Source organism: Numenius arquata, chromosome 4, assembly GCF_964106895.1.
Source record: "Numenius arquata chromosome 4, bNumArq3.hap1.1, whole genome shotgun sequence".
Lineage (NCBI taxonomy): Eukaryota > Metazoa > Chordata > Aves > Charadriiformes > Scolopacidae > Numenius > Numenius arquata.
This window is the reverse complement of record NC_133579.1, coordinates 73332868-73355109: the sequence shown is the minus strand read 5'-3', so window position 1 is coordinate 73355109 and position 22242 is coordinate 73332868. Positions and strand designations below refer to the sequence as shown.

General features: G+C 47.6%; 1 protein-coding gene across 1 annotated transcript in view; it reads right to left on the bottom strand.

The window, feature by feature from the left end:
• Positions 1 to 20974, bottom strand: part of VOPP1 (VOPP1 WW domain binding protein) — a 74253-nt gene extending 53279 nt beyond the window's left edge. Inside the window, exon 1 of the mRNA XM_074146694.1 lies at positions 20632 to 20974. Coding sequence (XP_074002795.1) covers positions 20632 to 20682 — 51 coding nt within the window. The 5' untranslated portion in view covers positions 20683 to 20974. The remainder of the gene's footprint in view (positions 1 to 20631) is intronic.
• Positions 20975 to 22242: the final 1268 nt, after the last annotated feature.

The following is a 22242-nucleotide window of genomic DNA, read 5'->3' as shown; positions in this document are numbered from 1 at the left end:
CAATCAGAGCAGCAGACACAGAAGAGACTTACACAGGAATGTATAAACTCACCACTTCACGTATTAAACATCCAGTTCCAGGGACATTTAATGAGTTCATAGAAATAACATTTTTTAAGAAGTATCTAAGATTGCCTTAAGATTTTCATTAAAGGAAAAGAACAGTCCCAAAACCAGCCTCGGCATGAATCCCCCCGCCCCAGCCCCTCTCAGACAGGCAGGAGCCAGGGAAGGCACCATGAACCGGCACAGGAAGGTCAGCAACGCCGCAGCCCGCAAAAATCTGGGGCTTGGAAAAGACACTACCGACACCCTAAGCCCAAATGTTACACAGAACTGTATCACAACAGTCTTCGAGGTTGGGAAAGGCACGCTAGGTGTTGCCTTCTCCATAGTCTTCATTGTACCGCTTCCCCCACCCCCCTAGTTATGAAGGGGAACAGTGATTATTTGAAATAAAAATCCCCAGTATTGCCATACTCCTGGCCCAGAAGTGCAACAACATTCATTGCCACGAGACCCTCTCAATGTAAAAGGAGAAGGGGAGACAGATTTTTTTTATGAGCTATTTATTAAATATTTATATTTCATATCAGCATATGAATTAATTATGCAGTGGCAGGTAAACTCCAGATGGTGCCAGCTTGATCTGAAACTTGAAACAGAAATCTTTTGAGAAACCCACTCATATTATTTTTTTGGGGGGGGGTCTGAAACTAATTGTTTCCTGCATTCCTAAAAAAAAAAAAAAAAAAATCTTTTGTTTTCTTGGTGTCCCAAAGGACACATCTGCAGAACAGAGAGGTAAGGGAAAGGAAGTGGTAGCGATTGTCTCTCTGCAGTCAAAATCCACCCAAACCGGTTAATGTGCTCTGCCAGGATATGGCAAATCCGCGTTCAAGTCTCTCTCCCGCCCAGAAGGACTCGAACCTCTCTCGCTCTCCTGGAAGTGAACGAACATCAAGCTGCAGGTGATCAAGCCAGTGTTGGGGAGACAACATCTCAGATTTTTGTGCTGGCAGTGTTTCGACTTACATGAAAGGCATAAATATAGGAGCAAATGCCCATCCACACCAGCATCCTATCTCTACCGGGAGACAGCAGCAAAATTTTTGGGACATCACATAAAAAACAGTAAGGAGAGAATTACCTCCTTCTCCATCAGCCCCAAGCAGACTCCCCGAGTCCCCCACATACGCACTTCTCAAGCCAAGGTCATGCTGTTTAATAGCAACCAGAAGACCTACAGCCTCATCCTTTTTTCTCCTTAATTTCCATGTCTTTCTGTCTCTGGAAGGGGTGTAATTGGAACTGCAAAAGCACTGCAAACACAGGTCTCCCTCTTCAAAGAGCATCTAAACCACTGAGCTACGGTGCGCGTTTCCTTCGTATTTTACAGGGTGGAGAAGACGGATAGCGTCAACAATTGACATAGGGTATACTGGAATTAATCTGTCTCCTGTAGGCTAGGAACTCTTCCAGGAGAAGAGTGATACACACTCAGATCATCCTGAGGAGATAAAGGAGATAAAGCCAGCCTCCCACACCCTGAGCGAATGCCAAGCTTCTCAGAAAAAAAGTTCCGCCCTCCTCTGACCACGTACTGTAAATCTGTACTTTTAAGTTCCTTAGCTTTTGGAATTATTTAAACAAAACCGGCCTTTTAAAGTGCTGAAACGGTTTTGATGTGCTGTTACTATATTTTGAGTAAAACTACTCAATTTCACAAAACTTTAGACTGTCCTAGGAATGCATTTTTCAGTGAATGATGAATTAAAAGCAAAAAAAAAAACACAAACCCCACAAAAACCCCCAAAAATCCCTCGAAGCCAAGTATTAGTTCTTGCAGCATTTCAGTGTGTGTGAATGCAGCACTAAAAAAAAAAAACACAACAGTAAATTAAGCAGATTAAGTCAGCTATCCAAAGAGGTGGGATGCAGGTGAAAACTTTTGTCAGTTCTTATTCTACCCAAATAAATTTTGCTACCGCTAACGGACTGAGTCTAATTAGATCAACAGAAAGTCATTAAGTCAAGTATACAAAACCCCAATACAAGTATAGGTCAGTGGTAAATGTGCAAATGCGCAAATCAAAAGACTGGGATAAAAATGCATGGGATGAGAGTCTGGATGTAACTATTGATCTCAGAGTCACTACTAATAGGATGCACTGAACAAACATCAGGGTGCCAAATTGGTAATTCCACAAGGAGAGGAGTCCCAATCCAAATTTTCCTCCAGATCGTTCACGTGCCTGGATGGATTAATCCAATCTACAAGACACCCAGCATGGGACTTCCCAAAACGTCCATGTTTAGAAGTCCATGAAAAGGAAGGGCTCCTTGCAAAACATGCACTTACCTAAGCCAAAGCAAGTGTTTACTGTGAAGTCAAAGCAGTTTCCTTGTACTGTGCTGGACTGGGAAACCAGGAGTCAGAAATATTAAGCTTCTAGTTCCGCCACTGACACTGTGCATGACACTTTCTGCCCACTAACCCATCTGTACAGTGGCTACACATCTGGCCTGGATGTGACAGGAACATGCTACAGCATAATTAATCTCTCTTAAGTACTATGAAATCCTCCTGTGAGAGGTGCCAGACAAGCACTCTAATTGTCATTACAAATAATGGCAAAATTCTCATTTCCCATAAAAATCTAAGTACCGTCAGGGACTTCTGAAGCATAGCAGCCCAATTTGTTCTTTGTTTGATTACTTGTGTTTGAGTAAAGCATGAAGAAATACTGTAAATGTACAAACAGGTTTAATCTAATTTGGAAGATGGGTATTTGGAGAAGCCGTTACCATGAATACAACACATATCAAAGTCTAGGACATCATTAAGAAAGCGATGCTCCTCCAGAAAAACATACAGCACTGAAGGAGAAAGAAATCACAGAATGGTACGGGGTTGGAAGGGACCTCTGGAGATCATCTAGTCCAACCCCCTGCCAAAGCAGGTCCACCCAGAGCAGGTTGCACAGGAACGTGTCCGAGTGGATTTGGAATGTCTCCAGGGAAGGAGACTCTACCACCTCTCTGGGCAGCCTCTTCCAGGGCTCTTCCACCCTCAAAGTGAAGAAGTTCCTCCACATGTTTAGATGGAACTCCTTATGTTCCAGTTTGTGCGCGTTCCCTCTTGTCCTGTCCCTGGGCACCATGGGAAAAAGACTGGCCCCATCCTCCTGACACCCACCCTTTAAGTATTTATAGGTGTTCATCAGATCCCCCCTCAGTCTTCTCTTCTCCAGAATAAAAAGACCCAAGTCCCTCAGCCTTTCCTCATAAGAGAGATGCTCCAGGCCCCTAATCAGCTTTGTATGTGTTCTAGAACAGGCATCTGTGCATGAACATCACCTCTGTCCCTGCAGGTCCAGGTACGCGGCATAGCAGCAAGATGCCAGTCCCACCAGATGTAACCATCAGGCTGGCTTCACAGGCACTTCTGTGCCAAGCTGACACGTGTAGTTCCCAGGCACAAAGGTGGTGCATCCCTGCCATCAACTGCAGCCCAGAAAGCCAACCGCATCCTGGGCTGCATCGAAAGATGCAGCATGGCCAGCAGGGCGAGGGAGGTGATTCTACCCCTCTGCTCTGCTCTGGTGAGACCCCACCTGGAGTCCTGTGTCCAGCTTTTGGAGTCCTCAACACAGGAAGGACATGGACCTGTTGGAACGGGTCCAGCAGAGGGCCATGAAGATGATCAGAGGGATGGAGCACCTCCCCTATGAAGACAGGCTGAGAGAGCTGGGGTTGTCCAGCCTGGAGAAGAGAAGGCTCCGGGGAGACCTCATAGCAGCCTTCCAATATCTGAAGGGGGCTACAGGAGAGATGGGGAGGGACTCTTTGTCAGGGAGTGGAGTGATAGGACGAGGGGTAATGGTTTTAAACCGGAAGAGGGGAGATTTAGATGAGATACTAGAAAGAAATTCTTTCCTGTGAGGGTGGTGAAGCACTGGAACAGGTTGCCCAGAGAAGCTGTAGATGCCCCATCCCTGGAAGTGTCCAAGGCCAGGCTGGATGGGGCTTTGAGCAACCTGGTCTGGTGGGAGGTTGGAAGTCAATGATCTTTAAGGTCCCTTCCAACCCCAACCATTCTATGATTCTATGACTGGCTGCAAAAACACCCCCAGGCTGAGGGAGGGCCAAGTCCAGACAAATCTGGCAAGCCTGGGTAGACAGGGAGATCAAGCACCTTGGAAGCGTCACTTGTCCAGGCAGACAGCTTCACAGTTAGGTTTCCGTCCTTCCTCAAGACCCACGTGTTTACAATCCTTACGAGCGAGGCAGTCCCCTTCGAGGGGACAGCCAGGGAGTCATTAGCAGTGCTAGAATAACCCTTGCAAATGCTGACAATGGAATTACAAGTGCCGTTCCTACCGCTGTGAACGAGGCTGCCAAGATTTCTCTAGGCGGTATCAGAAAACCCAGTATTAATTGTCTCTTCGCAACCTTGCTTCAACATCGTGTTTAAATGTTCTTCCTTTGCAAAGGGTCTCCGTTGGCAATGTTCTCTATTTTTTTTTTTTTAAAGGCTTACTGCCGGAATATTTCAAAAGGAAACTTCTTACAAGTTATTAATTTGGCTCCATGAGGCACTTCCAGACAGTGGGATATTTGCAGACACTGTTCATTTTTTTCTCTGGCAGACTTGCTTTTGAAAATCTATTTAACTGAACTTGAACCTTCATAAGAAATTTAATATCTTTACAGTCTATTTTCTTGGAAGGGAGCAGATCACTGATTAGGATCCAAGTTAAAACTCCAAAACATGTAACCCATTATCCTCCTCCCCACCAGTGAGAGTGCTGCCACCAAATCCAGTATGACTGGTACATTCCAGCTAAACACCGGGATTTCTGCCACAGACTAGCAACCCACATTGTCAAAGCCTGCACCTGGAGGTCCCAGAACACAGAAGAATACACACTCCCGCTAAAATTAATCAGATTATACATGCTGTATGTGACATTGGCAAGGCAGACAAAAATAAAGCAAAGTCTCGTACGGTGTCTCTGCTCCAGGTCTGAAAGCTGCCCTCATACCTGTTTATACCGTACTGATGTATCTTCAGCCCTTTAATCCATCTGAAACTAAGAAATAATCTTTTTCTTTGATCCTAGGCAGGAGTTTACAGACCATACCTCTCGTTAATGTTGATGTCAATGAGATTTCACTGAATTTCACTGAATTTTTTAGAGTTGGAAGGGACCATAAAGATCATCTAGTCCAACTCCCCTGCCGAAGCAGGATTGCCCAGAGCATTTTAGAGCATGTTACTCAGGGCTGCATCCAGGCGGGTCTTGAAAATCTCCAGAGAAGGGGACTCCACAACCTGGGCAGCCTGTTCCAGGGCTCTGGCACCCTGACCAGAAAGAAGTTTTTTCTCATATTTGAATGGAACCTTCTATGTTCCAGCTTGTGCCCGTTGCCCCTCGTCCTGTCACTGGCAACCACTGAAAAGAGTGAGGCTCCCTCTTCCTTCAACCCACCCTTCAGATACTTGTAAGCATTGATAAGGTCTCCCCTCAGCCTTCTCTTCTCCAGGCTAAAGAGCCCCAGCGCTCTCAGCCTTTCCTCATCAGGGAGATGCTCCAATCCTTGAATCATCCTCGTTGCCCTTCGCTGGACTCTCTCCAGTAGTTCCCTATCCCTCTTGAATTGGGGAGCCCAGAACCGGACACAGTATTCCAGTTGTGGCCTCACCAGTGCAGAGTAGAGGGGGAGAATGACCTCCCTCCACCTACTGGCCACACTCTTCCCTGTGCAGCCCAGGATTCCATTGAATATATACCATAGCTAGAATAGAATAGATACCATTTCAGATAGATAGAATAGATAGATAGAATAGATAGATAGAATAGATAGATAGAATAGATAGATAGAATAGATAGATAGAATAGATAGATAGAATAGATAGATAGAATAGATAGATAGAATAGATAGATAGAATAGATAGATAGAATAGATAGATAGAATAGATACCATTTCATAGAATAGATACCATTTCATAGAATAGATACCATTTCATAGAATAGATACCATTTCATAGAATAGATACCATTTCAGTTTCACTGGTTTTAACACATTAATACAGTACGTGAATTTGGTTTTCCTCCTCTTTTCACCACTTCACACATGCCTATCAGTCCTGTTAGGATTATTCTTAATGTATCTGCACAGCTGCAAATTAAACAGTTTTCACGTTACAGAAGCTCCCGCGACAACCCTGAAGCATCCTCACATGCTCTTGCACAAAAACTCCAAACTTTAATCACATCTTTTTCCAGGTGTGTAATTTGAAAAAAAAATAAGTCCATTAAACAGCTGAGAATTTACATGCTATCAATAATAATTTGATATTATCCACGGCCTGCGCCTGCCCATGTTCTCTACAGTTCACAGAAAGCTTACTGCACATGCAGTCTCCTCTGCCTACTTTCCATCTACATTACGCAACAACCATATGTTTATTAAAACCATTCCCCTAACACGCCTTTGACCTAACAGCAGCCTATTCCAGGCTTGATGCTCTACTAAAAAGAGGAGGCATAAATACCAAGGAGAAAGGGTCTGTACATCACGTCACCCATGCTGCAAATGGAATTCCAGGGAAAAGCAGCAAGCCCAACCTTCAAATATTTAGTCCAACACACAAAAAGGAGAAAAGGCATGCAAGGAAACATATTCAAGCAAAAGGGACAGGATGGAGATCTGCATTTCTTTCTAGTAGAAAGGATTTTTAATTCTTTTTTTTTTTTTTTTTAAACACACTCACAACACGTGAGAAGTGAATTTACAGGGCATTTTTAAGTGCAGATGGTACGGTCTTTCCCTTTGCAAACAGGGGAAACTAAAGAAATGATGGGAGAGGCAAAGTCCATGTGGGAAGTGGATGTGCCAGGGCTGAATCATAGATGGGACTGAAGAAATCCTAGAAAAGAAAGAGAAGAGGCAAGTATAGAAAAAGCTCAAGCATTTTAGAAGAGAACAGGGACTCAGCAGCCAAGGAAGTGGAAACCACTGCAAATCATTAATTCAATAACATGCAAAGGAGAGAAGAAAGCCATTCTAAGCTAAGAAGGGAGGAATGATGGTCCAAGCATGGCCAGGAGGAAGAAACCAGGTCAGAGCTGTAGGTGGAGAGGCGATTATGTGGCAGCTTGGAGATAAGGTTAAACAGCTTGAGCATCAGGCACCAAGAGACGAGGAGCCAATACAGCAATTCAAGGTAGAGAAGACGTTGTGGCTGGAGTAACAAGAAGAGGTGGCGACTATACCTTCAGGACAGTTTATGGGGGGGAAAACTAAAAACCCAAAAAAGCAAGAACAGGGGAAGCCAGGAAAAAAAAAACAAAAACCACAAACCAAAACCAAAAACCCAACCTAGCAGCTGCCCAGACTCCAGCAGTCAAGCTGAGAAATGCAGAAACGTTCAGAGCCAGGATTGATGTTCCCAGATGAATCACCAGCGCTCAGAGAGTTCCTTTTGCTCGCTTCCTCTCCCCTCCTTCCCACCTTCTCCCGAGCTATCCTTAGCTCACCCCTGCACAACCTTCTCAGGGCTAAGAGACTGCACGGAATGGCACCCATCTCCTCTCCAGTTTCTCCCTGAAGACTTCCAATTAGCACTATGGGAGCTCTCGCTGGCTTTGCCTGCACCCTATTTTTTTTGTGAGTCACCTTCCCCTCTGCAAGTGAGGGACAAACCCACGGAGCAGAGACCAATCTGAAACACACGTGGTCTTCTCAGTAATCTCAAAGCAGCCCAGGAGGCTCCTTGCTCCTCACCAGGATCCTGGAATTTGCCCAGCACCCCCCCAGACACCTCACAGGGGGTACTGGCAACTTCAGCATGAAAAAAAAAAAAAAAAAAAGATACTCTGGGAAGCAAGAGAAATCAAAAAGAGCCTCAATTCATGGAGAAGCAACAAGTGTTTCCTCCTCCACAAGTGCACACCATCGTGAGGATGCCATCAACAGCTAGCGCCAGTGTGAGAACCCAACAGAAAAATCAGACCAGGACCTAACATCAGGTTCATCAAGAGCCAAGACAACTTACAGTCGGAGCATTTTTATACCTTCACCGTACCTGCTATTGGGCAAGGGGAACAGGAGCTGAGATGTCTCACCAGAGAGGCACAGGGGTGAGGGAGCTGGGGAGCCTCAGCGCAAACGCGCCGCCACCCGGCACCCACAGTTTCCAGCCCTTAATCACTGTGGATGGCTATCACAGAAATAAATGCATATTCACAAGCTATTCTTAGCGCTCACCGGAGAGGCGATTACCAAATTACCCAGTTACATAATCTCTTTTACATAATCACGACGATGCTCTTCTCCTTATGCAACACGGAGGGCGACCACGGCCGGCTGAAGTAGCTCCTTCCCCATGGAGAGCTGCACCAGCAGGTACGTGGATGAGCCACAACTCAAGCTGACTTAAGCAACCCAGCTTTTCAGAAACAGCATTGTATAAACACCTACCTTCAGGCCGGGGGAGGCACAAATGCCCCTGCGTGCACGGTTCCCGAAGATGCACGGAGTGGAGATCACCTCGGTTGAGATGCCAAAGTCAAAGGTGCCCAGCACCCTCTGTGCAGCCTGACCCAGCACTCGCTAGAAGCAAGTGGGATGTCTCCATTGACTTTTAATGGGCTTTGGAAGGGGCCCAGGATTCGGGCTTTAATAAAAATAGGAGGTCAAGATTACTACAGAATTAAAACAAGCTTAATCCAAATGCTCCTGGCTTTGCGCCACGGCCATGCCCGCAGTTTTCCCATGCACAGGGAATGCCGGGTGAAGCTGCAACCAAAAGGGGTTCCTGCAAGGCACCTCATGAGAGGCGCACACATGGGGAGCTGGCAGCGTGGCTCAGCAGAGCCATTCCGGAAAGTTTCCCCCACTGGAAGATTTTGGGCATACCCCATTGCATCTCCTAGAGCATTTTCAGGATCTCATCCGATGCCTTCTAGGAACACTGTGAACATCTAGCCAGACAATTGCCAGCTGCAGGGTGTAACGAGACCCAATTTACTAACGTTCACCTAGTGCTTTAATAAGCCAGCATCAAAAGTGTCACCTGCAATAAGTGAGCAGCACAATTTAAGTCCTGAATTTCAGAAAATACAGCCTCCGCTATCTGTAGGTCACCTGCGAATACTGGGACACTTTTCTATTACCACACTGAGTTCATCGTTAAGCTCAGCTAGCCGTGCGCTGCTGCCATTAAGGGAAAAATCCAAAACCGTGAAGCCCCTCAACAGCAAGGCATTCACACTGCTAAAAAGCCAAGTCCTAGTTCTGTAAATACCAAAGGAATGGAAGACAGAGCAAAGTAACGACTTTGATCTCAATTCACCTAGAATCATAGAATGGTTAGAGTTGGAAGGGACCTTAAAGATCATCCAGTTCCAACCCCCCTGCCATGGGCAGGGACACCTCCCACCAGACCAGGTTGCTCAAAGCCCCATCCAGCCTGGTCTTGAACCCCTCCAGGGATGGGGCAGCCACAGCTTCTCTGGGCAACCTGTTCGTGTCTCACCCCCAGAATCACAGAATATTTTTGGAGTGCCATGTCTATACATTTCTTAAATACCTCCAGGGATGGCGACTCCACCACCTCCCTGGGCAGGCTGTTCCAGTGCCTGACCACCCTCTCAGTAAAGTCATTCTTCCTAATATCTAATCTAAACCTCCCCTGCCCCAACTTCAGACCATTTCCTCTGGTCCTGTCATTATTCCCTTGGGAGAAGGGGCCAACACCCACCTCTCTACAACCTCCTTTCAGGGAGTTGTAGAGGGCAATGAGGTCTCCCCTCAGCCTCCTCTTCTCCAAACTAAACATGCCCAGTTCCCTCAGCCTCTCCTCATATGACTTGTTCTCCAGACCCCCCACCAGCTTGGTGGCTGTCCTCTGGACACGCTCCAGCAGCTCAATGTCCTTCCTGTAGTGAGGGGCCCAGAACTGAACACAGCACTCGAGGTGAGGCCTCACCAGTGCCCAGTACAGAGGCACCATCACTGCCCTACTCCTGCTGGCCACGCTGTTCCTGACACAGGCCAGGATGACGTTGGCCTTGACCACCTGGGCACACTGCTGGCTCATGTTCAGCCGGCTGGCCACCAACACCCCCAGGTCCTTTTCTGCCGGGCAGCTCCAGCCACTCTGCCCCAAGCCTGTAGCGTTGCCTGAGGTTTTTGTGACTGAAATGCAGGACCCGGCACTTGGCCTTATTAAACCTCATCCCATTGGCCTTGGCCCAATGATCCAACCTGTCCAGATTCCTCCGTAGAGCCTGCTGACCCTGAAGCAGATCAACACTCCCACCTAGCTTGGTGTCATCTGCAAACTTGCTGAGGGTGCACCCAATCCCCTTATCCAGATCACCAATAAAGATATTAAACAAGACTGGCCCCAAAACTGTAAAGAAAACTGGCCCCCCTCACAGTAGAGAATTTCTCCCTAGCACCTAATCTAAATCCTCCCCTCTTCCAGTTTAAAACCATTACCCCTTGCCCTGTCACTTCACTCCCTGATAAAGAGTCCCTCCCCATCTCTCCTGTAGCCCCTTCAGGTACTGGAAGGCTGCTATAAGGTCTCCCTGGAGCCTTCTCTTCTCCAGCCTGAACACCACCAACTCTCTCAGCCTGTCTTCACAGGAGAGGTGCTCCATCCCTCTGATCATCTTCGTGGCCCTCTGCTGGACCCGTTCCAACAGGTCCATGTCCTTCCTGTGTTGAGGACTCCAAAGCTGGACACAGCACTCCAGGTGGGGCCTCACCAGAGCAGAGGGGCAGAATCACCTCCCGTGACCTGCTGGCCACCTCTTCCAAATGACACTCAAACCCAAAGCTTTTTCTCAGGGTTACACAACTGCTAGTTTTTGGCCATTGTTTGGCACTTACTGCCTCCTCTGCTGCCCAGTTTCCCTAGAAATACAGCTCATCCCAAGCAACACGCAAGCAAACCCCCGGCCTTAGCACGGCACAATATGCTTTATGCAGGAGGACATGTGCACGCGTTTGGGAATAAAGACTGATAGCGTTTAAGCTATAGAAAAAAAAAAAATAAAAATAATGAAGCAGCTTAATGTTATATTACACTATCTCAAACTACATGATGACCCAGTTCTGAAGAGGTTTAACCCAATCCCGTAAGCTATTATTACTTCTGTATGACAGCCCGGAGATGCGAGTTGCCTCAGTCGAAAAAGCAGATTGGAGCAGAATCGGGGTTCATCATGCAAAAACCCTCTGCACATGTTAGTGCCCATCATGACGGCACTGCTGATAGCTCGGGACTAGCAGGCGTCCTCAGCACCACTGCTGCTCAAACCATTGAAAATCACGATTCTCATTGGGGTTATTTCTTTGGGATAGAGAAGACAGCGCTCAAGATAGGAGCAGCTCGTGTCAAAGAGCTTAAAAAGCAAAGCAAACCATCTAAGAGGCCATATGAAAAATCCTGCCAAACTTAGTGGCGTTTGAACAAATGAAGGTGGACTTTTACACCCATCACTATTCCTATACCAGGCTGAACCCACTGCTCCAAACGTGGGGAAATAGGTTCCCGAGCTGGAAACTCGCACTGTCAGAGAGCCAGGCAGCGAATTCCTGGATCTCACCTACACCAGGATTAACATAATTATATGTAAGCGATGAGCAATATGTTTTTAACTCCAAGGAGCAGAAATGAAAGAAAACCCTTGCTTGACTAATCCTTGCCTGGTTCTTGCACCAAGAGCTTACAGTCACCCGCCACATCGAGAAGTGCCTGCGTTCAGAGGTATTGCAGGGAAAGCTAAAAAGAATTTGCCCGGCAAAAAGGTTTTCTATCCACTTCAGTGAAGAGGTTTAATAAAATTGGGAGAAATTAAACACTGCATTACACCTGGGCAATTCCCCAGGTAGAGACTGCTACACTGTCCGTTATCACGTCGTCGTGCCTAAACAGGAGTCACTGTGCAGTACAAGTACTTTCATTCCAATCTATTGTGTCTACACTAAAGGGATTGTACTAAAACCAGTGTGGTATAAACAACTAAACTTCTCTGGTTAGGTAAGGTGTGTCTCCTGTCCAGAAAGGGAGAAATATAGACTCAGGCCAGGACACACAAAAGAATTTCACCAGCCTACCTACATCCATCAGGTGTGCAAACAGACACAACTACGCCAGCAAAAAATCAAGTTCACAGCAATTAATACAAGTCTGCCTTTGCTACTACAGCCACTGGCTCCTAATTTCTTGAAGATTTAAACCTCCTAGGTCACAGGCACACTACCAGCTCTTAACCCCATGGTAGCACAAGTCTACCACTGCTGCCAACACCAAGCTAAGCAGAGTAGGTCTACAAAAGCATCGCCTTCCCTTGGGTGGCAGTGCCATTGAGCCCCAAGAAGATGAACATGGGCAACAAAACACTCCTCTCACATCAAGTATAAGGCTCTTGAAACACATGCTGCCCATGGTCTTCAGTCTGCCATCAATGACACCTCTGCCACCCTCCCACATGCTCACCTTCACTGAATTTCACTGAATTTTTAGAGTTGGAAGGAACCATAGAGATCATCTAGTCCAACTCCCCTTCCTCTCATCTTAACTTAATTCCAGGGTTCTGCAGTTCTTCCTCCTCTGAGGGAAGATCCAAACAGACTGGAATTCATGAAACTAGAAAGGCATAAAAATACATTAAACGTACTTGCCTTAACTTAGTATGTTGGAAAGACAGATCTGTACAGGTACGGGCTGCATACTTGGAGTCCATGATCCTCACCTCTAATTCCACCAGCACAAGACCTGAGAAGGAAGGACCCACCCTCAAAACTACTGCCAGCTATTTAGTTGCATGATGCCCACCAACATCAGAGGCGGGAGACCAAGCCAACTGGCACACCATCATTCCTACCCAGAAGGAACAGGCTGCTTGCAGAGGGCTCAAGTGCAGGCAGGGCTGGAGTCAGGGCACTCTCCCACCACCCTGCTTAAGCACCCTCCAAAAACAGCCGCTCTCCACTCTCATTGATCTTTGACCCTAAGGTGCAGATCACTTCATGGTCACTTCCAATGACAGGGATGCAGCCAAAGTGGGTCAGTTCTTTTTTTTCAGACCTCCAAACACGAGGCATAGAGGGAATGGCAGGCGGGAAGACTGCTGGGTTCACAGGTACCCACCAGCCAGACTAGAGAAGAGTGGTCCCTGCTGCATTGCAGCTGATGGTGGACCTTCCCTGGGGGTATGGTCTCCAGCCACAACCCTCAGACAGGAAAGGCTGAGGAGGTCTTTAGCTGCAGGTTCAGAACTTCTGCTCCGATGGACACTTGGTGAATGATGTGGGAAAACAACAGGACACCATCTGGAGAAGTTAGTCTTAGCTAACAGCATCTTTCAGGGGAAAACAAGAAACAGACTCAGCTACTTTTCCCTTCTAGTATTGCATGGAAAAGATCCATAGGAGCTTCTTTGTTGCAAATGTGGTATTGTCTGTGCTGTAACTCTCATTAGGTGGCATCTAACGAACCAAAACAAGCATGCTACCAAAATGGGTGGTCCCGCTCCAAAACATACATTCCCTTCTCCTCCCTTGCACCAAGTTTCGTGACGCTACCACTGCACGAACTTCTGCTGAACCAACGGAAAACTGTTACCCTCTCAATTTTTTCCCCATCCTCTTTTTGGTGGCTTAGTCTTCCATAGCGTCAGTGGGTTGATCTGATTCCTCCACAGCCACATAGTGACTAGACCTGAGGCCAGCACACAGCCAGCAGAACGAGGGGTTAGGGACCACCCTTGCCAGCAACAGCCCACCCCTGCATTGGATCAGGCACAGATCAGAAACCACTTCTTGCTAATTCCTTTCCTTCTAAAAAAAAAAAAATAAAAAAAAAATCCACCAGACTGAAAGCTGAGTCATTGAGAAAGAGGAAGAGATTTTTTAGTCGAGTTATTTAAAACACGGGTTAACACCTATTTAGTGTGAAGCTGAAGACACACTTGAGAAGAAAGACATTTTTAACTCAGCAGTGAAAACTTTTCCACTTAATATGTGAGAAACCTGTCACGATACATTATTCTCAAAAAGTTAAAAAAATAAAAATAAAAAAGACAGCATTCAACAAACCCAGACTCCCCTCTCATGCTCCCTTGAAATACCAGGCATGGTATTTCATCTCATGGATTACTACTATTTAAGACTATCTCTCCCTTGTCTTGGAAGTGCTGTTTAATGCCCACGGTCCCAGGCTGTGTCCCCAGCCCTCAGACAGACCTAAGATTCCTTGCCCAAAAGGCACTTTTTGAGCAAAGAATAAAACCGATTGCTTTCGAAAGGCTTTGCCTCTTGTTTGTCAGAAGAAAGTTTGCGTTTGCCAGAATAAACCCCAACAGGATTTCACCAAAGTCTTCAGTAAGGCACAAAAACTGTGGAGACAGCTGCATTGCTGAGGATACAAAGCGATGCAGCATCTTCAAAAGTTAGGCTTAAAAATTTAAAAATGCTACCTTTCTGTATTTTTTTTTTTTTTAGTTTATATGGATTTTACTTTATATCACAACAGATCTGAAGTACATCGGTAGCCACCTTGTCTCAGCGAGAAATAAAATATTTTCACTTTAAATTCCGTAGCATAAGCTCAGGCATTAATCTGTTCTTGCCTGTAAACTCAGCCTACACAGACGAGCAGGGCTAACCTATACGTGGGCACGCTCATTCCAGTTTTCCTAAGCTTCCTTCTAGTGGAGTAAACCAAAATAAATTTGCATTAAACCAAAGAGAGCTTCCACTGAGCCTTTTATCACAGATTTTAGCTAAATGAATTTTCAAAGAGCAGCTGAAGTCTCAAGGCTCGCTTTAGTCAAGTTTAACACATCCTTCCAGACACCTGCATTAGTTGAGTGGGAAGTACCGAGATAAAAGAGAGTCAGAGGACTTCCCTTTTACGGAGAAAGGTGCTAAACATTTTTGACAGCTTAAAAAAAAAATAAAAATATATATATATAATCAGTTTTTATAGATGCTTTTTCCGATGAAAAAAAAAACCAAAAAATCACCACGTAGCTATTCGCACCTCCCCTTAGAGGATGGAAATGGCACTCGGCCACCGCTCCCTTCCCACAGAGAACACGAATCCGTCTTCTCCTCCTCGGCAGGAGCAAAGTGAGAAAAGTGTGCAAGCTCCGTCCTCCCGCCTGGAAATCACAGCCCATCTCGCTGCTGTCAAGAGGCAGGGAAGACTTGCCAGCACCAGTTGGATCCCCCAAACTGTAAATCGTTAAGTAAGCTCTTTCCTGCCTTCACTCAGCAACGCAATAACTGCTTTCCAACTGCCTGCAAGAGGGTGAAGAAAAAAAAAAAAAAAGCCACCAAAAATCATTTAAACTGCTAAACCCTTACATAACTAAAACTAACAACCAGGAGAGGGTTAGTGGACACATCTGGGACTGTTTAGTATGAGGAAGAGGAGGCTGAGGGGAGACCTCATCACTCTCTACAACTACTTGAAAGGACATTGTAGAGAGGTTGGCGCTGGTCTCTTCTCACAAGCAAACAGTGATAGAACAAGAGGGAACAGATTCAAGCTCCAGCAGGGTAGGTTTAGACTGAACATTAGGAAAGAATTTTTCACAGAAAGAGTGGTCGGGCATTGGAATAGGCTGCCCAGGGAGGGGGTTGAGTCACCATCCCTGGATGTGTTTAAGAGCCGTTTAGATGTGGTGTTGGGGGATATGGTGTAGGGGAGAACTTTGTAGAGTAGGGTAGATGGTTGGACTCGATGATCCCGGGGGTCTCTTCCAACCTAGACGATTCTACGATTCTATCTACACTAACAAACCCCTTCCAGAATTTTTGGGATAGACAGGATTCTTTCCACCACCCACTGATGCAACACCCGCAGGAGTTATAACATCAATAGGACAGTATCGGTGGGATTCCACAGAGAGGGACATCATAGAGACAACCCCCCTGGTGTGCATGCACATTCGCACATTCAAGGGTACATATAATACATATACAATATATGTATTGTATATGTATAATACATATATAAAGTAAAACCTGACAGCTAAGAGACAGAAAAAAACACCAGAAAGTGGGGTAGGGGGAGGGATTCCCCATAATCCTCACAACTTCTCCAACTCTACCTGTGCCTATTATACCCAAAATGTGGTGGTTTTTTTCTTTTCTTTAACGCTGGTGGTTTTGCCCATCTTAATGTGCTTGCTTCTTCAAGGGTTTGGAAAAAAACCCACAACAAATCTCTTCATGAAGGACAGAGATTTTAAGTCTCTCTTATTTGCTAAAATCTGTCCTCTTGAAGTCCACTTACAAAAATAATACTAAAAAGCTCCACACAGCAGTTACTCGACTAAGAAGCACTAGCCAACTTTGCTTTTATTTAAACAAATCTTGTAAGACAGACTGTCAGGAGTGTTTGAATTTTATTTCAAGATAACACATTTTGCTGTTCATACGACATGTCCATTCTTTCGCTCTTTTTTTTTTTTTAAAAAAAAAAAAAAGCACTTGATTCTTTTGTAGCATCTTTCATCAGACAAATTAACAAGAGGAGGACTATATCGATCGCTTTTTTCCAGCCATCCAGTTATCAGTATTTCTATTGGCTTCCACATTATAATTCTTAGCAATGAGAAACTGAGTGGGTAGAAATACCAATGCCTAGTATTTCCCAAAGCAATGATCTAAATTTTGTATAGCCACGTGGAAACCTTTGTGGTGGGATTCTCACCCACATCTCGTGCCACCTACAGCCACTACCACAGGTCTCAGCTTATCTTAATACAGAGCACTAAAAAGTTTGACTTTAAATATTATTCAGGCGGTTGCATTAGCTCCTAGGTTCCTCTGGACACACCATATGGGCCAACCAGAAGCTTAGGCACATAAAAGTATCCACCAGTGTTGAAACTTGAGGCTATCCAGCAAGCTACAACAATAAAACACCTTATTTAATTACCACTGCAGCACAGGTAGGGTCCTCTACCGGGCTTAAACAGCTCTGTTCATCCTTCCCGTCTTTGAATTGAGCCTCCCCATCCTCGAGCTGAGCTTCAGCCACCCAGGTCTCCTCCAGCCAGCAGCAGAGAGATCCAGCGCTCCATCTGAGAAGCACCGAGTGCCCTCAGTGACACTCTGGTGCCCTCATTCAGGCTGAAAATAAGCTCACTTCATCATCAAGGGGACAGGGAGACTGCTTGTTTTATTTTTTCCCCATCCCAAAGACAACACCACTCATTAAAGTCACATTTAAGCTCAGACAGCCGAAGCCCTTGGGCTGTCTGATGAAATAAAAGCAGAAAATCTTGATATATACCCCGAACAGACATGACTTTAAGGACCTCCTCAAAGCCTTCCATAAAATTGTGAGCCATCTTATTTATACAAAACGGAGACAAAACACAGTCCTGTCAGTTGAACCACGAGTTAGACCACTGGCTATTTGTGAATGTTGAAATCCCATACCCCGGTACTACGGGTCTACCAGACATCCAGGCTCCCGGTGAAAAAGCGGGGGGGGCTGTTCAGGCAACTACTGTTAATAACACACTGCTACCTCCAAGCAGCCAAATTAATTGGAAAAAGACAGATGGATGAAGGTTCAACAGCGTTCATTTCTTCCTGCAAGAACCAAAATTACCTGTCAATTATTATTATCCACCTTAGAAGTCCCTCATTTTAGCTTACACGTTGAACTGTTCACGTGTGACTAAGTTGTGACCAAAACTCACGGCATCTTTGGCTTTTCTCCCCTAACAACAAGGTCATCTCAGAGCAGAGTTTCCTGGCTCCTGGGGTTGGAGATTTTTCTTCCATCACGTGGTTATGGTGGAACACCCTCGTCAAACAAGAAAGCTCAGAACTGATCCCCTCTTTTCTACGCTAATTACAGAAACACCCAGAGCCCTGAGATGGTATCTCAAGCTCTTCCAGAAAAAGGACCGGCATCTTAGCATCAAGCAATTCCTTAGGTGTAAAATGCTGCTTCGATAGCGACAGCTTCGGTCCCCTTCGTGAAACCTCCCATCAGAACACACAGGCGCCTTCCCCCTGCCCCTCAGCCCCATTTCTGCCTTTACATCAGGACAAGCGAAGCATCACTTCCCCACGGGAGCGGGGCACCGTCGGTGACCGACCGGGCTTCGATCCGAAAGCCACAAAGAAAGTCTCCCCGCATCCCAGCTCACACCCACCTTGAATTTGACGCCCGTTAACTTGGGGAGGAGTTGATTCCTTTTCTCAACACAACCAGAAACGGTGTTTTCGAATGCACGCGGACAGAAAGCACATGAACGTCTTGCAACTAGTATTTTAGGTAATTTAAGAAAGGAGAACTTTAAACATGAGTAAATTACCGCAAATTGCCCCGAAGGGCTAAATGGCTCCCCCCTTCCCCCCATTATTTGGATCACAGTCAAAGCCTTTTGCAAATGCTGAATGAAAAATCATATTCCTCAGCTCATGCGGTGTTAAACAGTAACTAACATCACGTCAAAGCTGCAAATAAATTTAAACCAATTGTTAACAAGGCTATTTCAGATAATAGCCAGTATGAAAGTTAGTGCAGAAGGCAGCAGAAGTTTCAAATACCAAAAACCTTCTAAACAACCATCTGTCTCCGATTCAGTAATTTAAACCCCCAGCGTTTTGGTTCTGGGCCTTTTTTTCCCCCCTGAAGAGTACAACTTAAAACAATTTGTAATACTTCCTATTTACATAGCATCTCATTTAAAAAGGTATCCTAAAGCATTTACAAAAACAAAACAAAACAAAAAATCCCCCAAAACAGATGGCAAAACAAGCATTCTAGATTAAAATAAAAAGGAAAAAAAAAATCCCCCAATTAAAACCAGTATAAAAGCTTAAATAACAGCAACATGGGCTACATCCAAAGAGGATTTATGCAAATTACTTTTTTCAGGCACACAGGATCTTTTTCAGCAGAATACGCGTTAGAGAGCAGAGACATCTAATCAAACAGATCCTGGAGGGGCGAAGCCTTTCACACCCTCAGATGAACAAATTCCCTCTGGGAAACACCGGTGCCCGTTTCATTTAATCGACATTTTGCCATCCATGCTTTCTGAAGAGCTTCTGCAGAGTCAAGGAGCAATCTCTGGGCCAGTTTTACAGCCGGGGTAATGAGATGCTGCCCAATTAACTTGAAAAGAGTTATATTTATTTACTTTAAATGGTGATTTCGATCTAAGTATTTTAATGGGATGATGCTGGATGACATAGTGGGCAACATACCAGAGATCGTTCGTCTACGTAGGTGGCATAAACCTGCAGTAAATATCATTTTCGTGAATTACATCCATTACTGAAAACAATAATTACATAGCCAGCACTCTAGTTTCTACGTAGGGGTTTGATGGTATGTTGTTGTTTTAAAAAAAAAAAATAAATTCATTTTCTGTCTAAACCGCTCCATCACAGAGGCAACACAGCTCTCCACCCCTCCCGACACCTTCAGCTAGGCTGCCCCTGGGCTTTGTAAATGTAGAGACGTACCTAAGACAAGCTCACCCGTGTTCCCGAAGTCACCCCGGCACGCTGCCACCGCACGTGTCCTGGCCACGACTGGAGAGCGGTGGCAAACCTTCCGCCGGGAGCCGCACATGGCAGCGTGCCCGCCGTGAACCTGTCCCGGGGGTGGGTTATCCGTACCCCCCAGCCTGTCCCTGACCCAACTCCAAGGTGGAACCAAAGAGCGAGAGACCACCCATGGCTCTGCCTGCTAAAAAAGGAGCTGCTTTCCCAGCCCCGTGACATAACTGCGTGGCACAAATCCTCCCTCCAATTAGCGTCAGCTGCTAATTTTTTTTTTTTTTTTTTTTTTTTTTGGTTTGCTTGCTTGTCGTAACTATTAAAGCTGCTCTACGGAGCCTTTCCAAGAAGTTTTAACAACGCTGCTCGGTGCCGCCACGGCTCCTCCTGAGCTGATGCTGCCGCACCTCCACCTCGCAATGTACATTCTGCCCACGGAAAGAAGATACTTAAAATAAAATAAAATAAATAAATAAATTAAAAAAAAAAAAAAAAACCAACACCTTCCCCTTAACCCTTAAGTGAAAGGCGGCGGTTTCGTGTCCCTTGGAGGGCTTGCCGCTTCATTAAGGGAGAGCCCGCTCCCAAAAGCTTGTGCCCCTGCCTACAGGTCCCGCGTTACTCCGAGGCTCCAGCACACCACAGGCAACCTTTTTTCTCACCCACACCCGTAATAAAACATTAAGGAGAAAGCAAAGCCGGGTCGCTGCCGACACCCCTAACTCCTGCACCCCCCGGGCAGCCTCCCCGAGGCTCCAGCACAGCCGGGCTTGGCGTAGCCCCGCACCGCCGCTCCCCCGCACTCCTCACCGCGCACCGCCCGGCCCGGACGCTAAACCCTTCAATAAACGCTGTCACACCACCTCCCACCCACCCAACACGGCTGGGTACGGCTTCACCCCTCAGCCCCACGTCGGGCTTTCAGGTCGCCACTGATGGCCGACACCCCCCCCCCCCCCCCACACACACACACACCCCGCCGCCGCCCTCCCGGGGGGGAACCAGCCGTCCCGCAGCTACCGGAGCCCCGCAGAGCCGCGCTGCCCCCCCGGCCCACCTCACCTCCCACAGCAGCGAGAGCAGCAGCGCGACCCCGGGCTGGAAGCGCTTCATCTCTCCTTCTCCTCCTCCTCCTCCTCCTCCCGGCTCAGGCGCGAACGGGCGCTGTCAGCGGCGCCATCCCCGGCGGCGGCGAGGGAGCTCCGGGGAGGGGGACGGGACGGACACAGGCGCGGAGGGGCAGCGCGAAGGGCGGGCTGACAGACAGCCCGGGGGAAGGGGCGGCGAGAAACCCGCGCCGGGGGCAGAGGGACCGGGAGAGGTAAAGCGGCGGGGCGGGGACGGCTCCCCCCCGGCAGCAGGGCGAGGGCGGGCTGACCCGCCGATCCCCTCAGCGGCGGCGGCCGGAGCCGAGCGGGCAGCGCCGCGGCGAGGCGGGGCGGAGGGGCAGCGCGGTGCTCGGGCACAAAGAGGCCGGGCGCCGCCGCGGCTGAGGGCGGGGAGAGGAGTCGGCCCGCCCCGGGAGGGGGCGGTGGCGAGGGGGTGTGGGGAGAGGGCTAACCGCCGCCGTGAGGGGCCGGTAACGGCCGGCCCGTCGGCTCCGGGGCGCCCGTGATGGCGGCTGCCCCTCCACTGGCCCGCCCTGGCCCCACAGGCCGGCGGGCTCTGACCCGGGTCCCCTGGGGGTGACCAGCCGGTCGGGGTGTCTCGGGTGCCGGCCCGTGTGAGCTTCGTGAGGTTCAACATAGGCCAAGCGCGGGTGGAGGGGGGATGATCCTCCCCTCTGCCCCGCTCTGGAGACCCCACCTGGAGAGCTGCGTCCAGCCGTGGGGTCCCCAGCACAAGAGGGACGTGGACCTGTTGGAGCAGGTCCAGAGGAGGGCCATGGAGATGACCAGAGAGCCCGGGCACCTCTCCTGTGAAGACAGGCTGAGGGAGCTGGGGTTGTTCAGCCTGGAGAAGAGAAGGCTCCGGGGAGACCTTATGGCACCTTTTCAATACTTAAAGGGGGCTGATAAGAAAGATGGGGAGGGACTTTCTACCTGTAGTGACCAAACAAGGGGCAATGGTTTTAAACTGAGAAAGGGTAGACTTGGATTGGACACAAGGAAGAAGTTTGAATTCACAGTGAAGGCGATGAGACAACAGAACAGGTTGCCCAGAGAAGCTGTGACTACCCCATCCCTGGACGTGTTCGAGGTCAGGTTGAACAGGGCTTTGAGCAACCTGATCTTGTGAAAGATGTCTCTGCCTGTGGCAGGGGGGTTCAACAGGATGGTCTTTGAAGGTCCATTCCAACCCAAACCATTCTGTAGTTATATGGTGGCACTTCCTCCATCAGCCTCGTGGGTAGGAGCAGGAGCTATGTAGACAGGCTTAGCTCCCCCTGCCTACAGGGTCCACCTTTGGCTTCAGAGGAGAGGCTGTGCCCCCACTCTGGTCCTTCGTTTCCTCAGTGAGCTTACTAACAGCCCTGGGTCATCTTCTTATAGAGGTCTTGGGACCTCAGAGACCTCTGTCTTAGACCAGAGTGGAGGTGCTCGCCAACTCCAGCAGTGAGCCCCGTGAGAGGTCGCTGGCGTAGTTATGCCCTGGGTGTTTCCTTCACTGCCACCTTGTCCTGGTGCTTTGAGCCTCCTTTTCCAAGCCCTTTCCCACCCTTACCACTGCTAG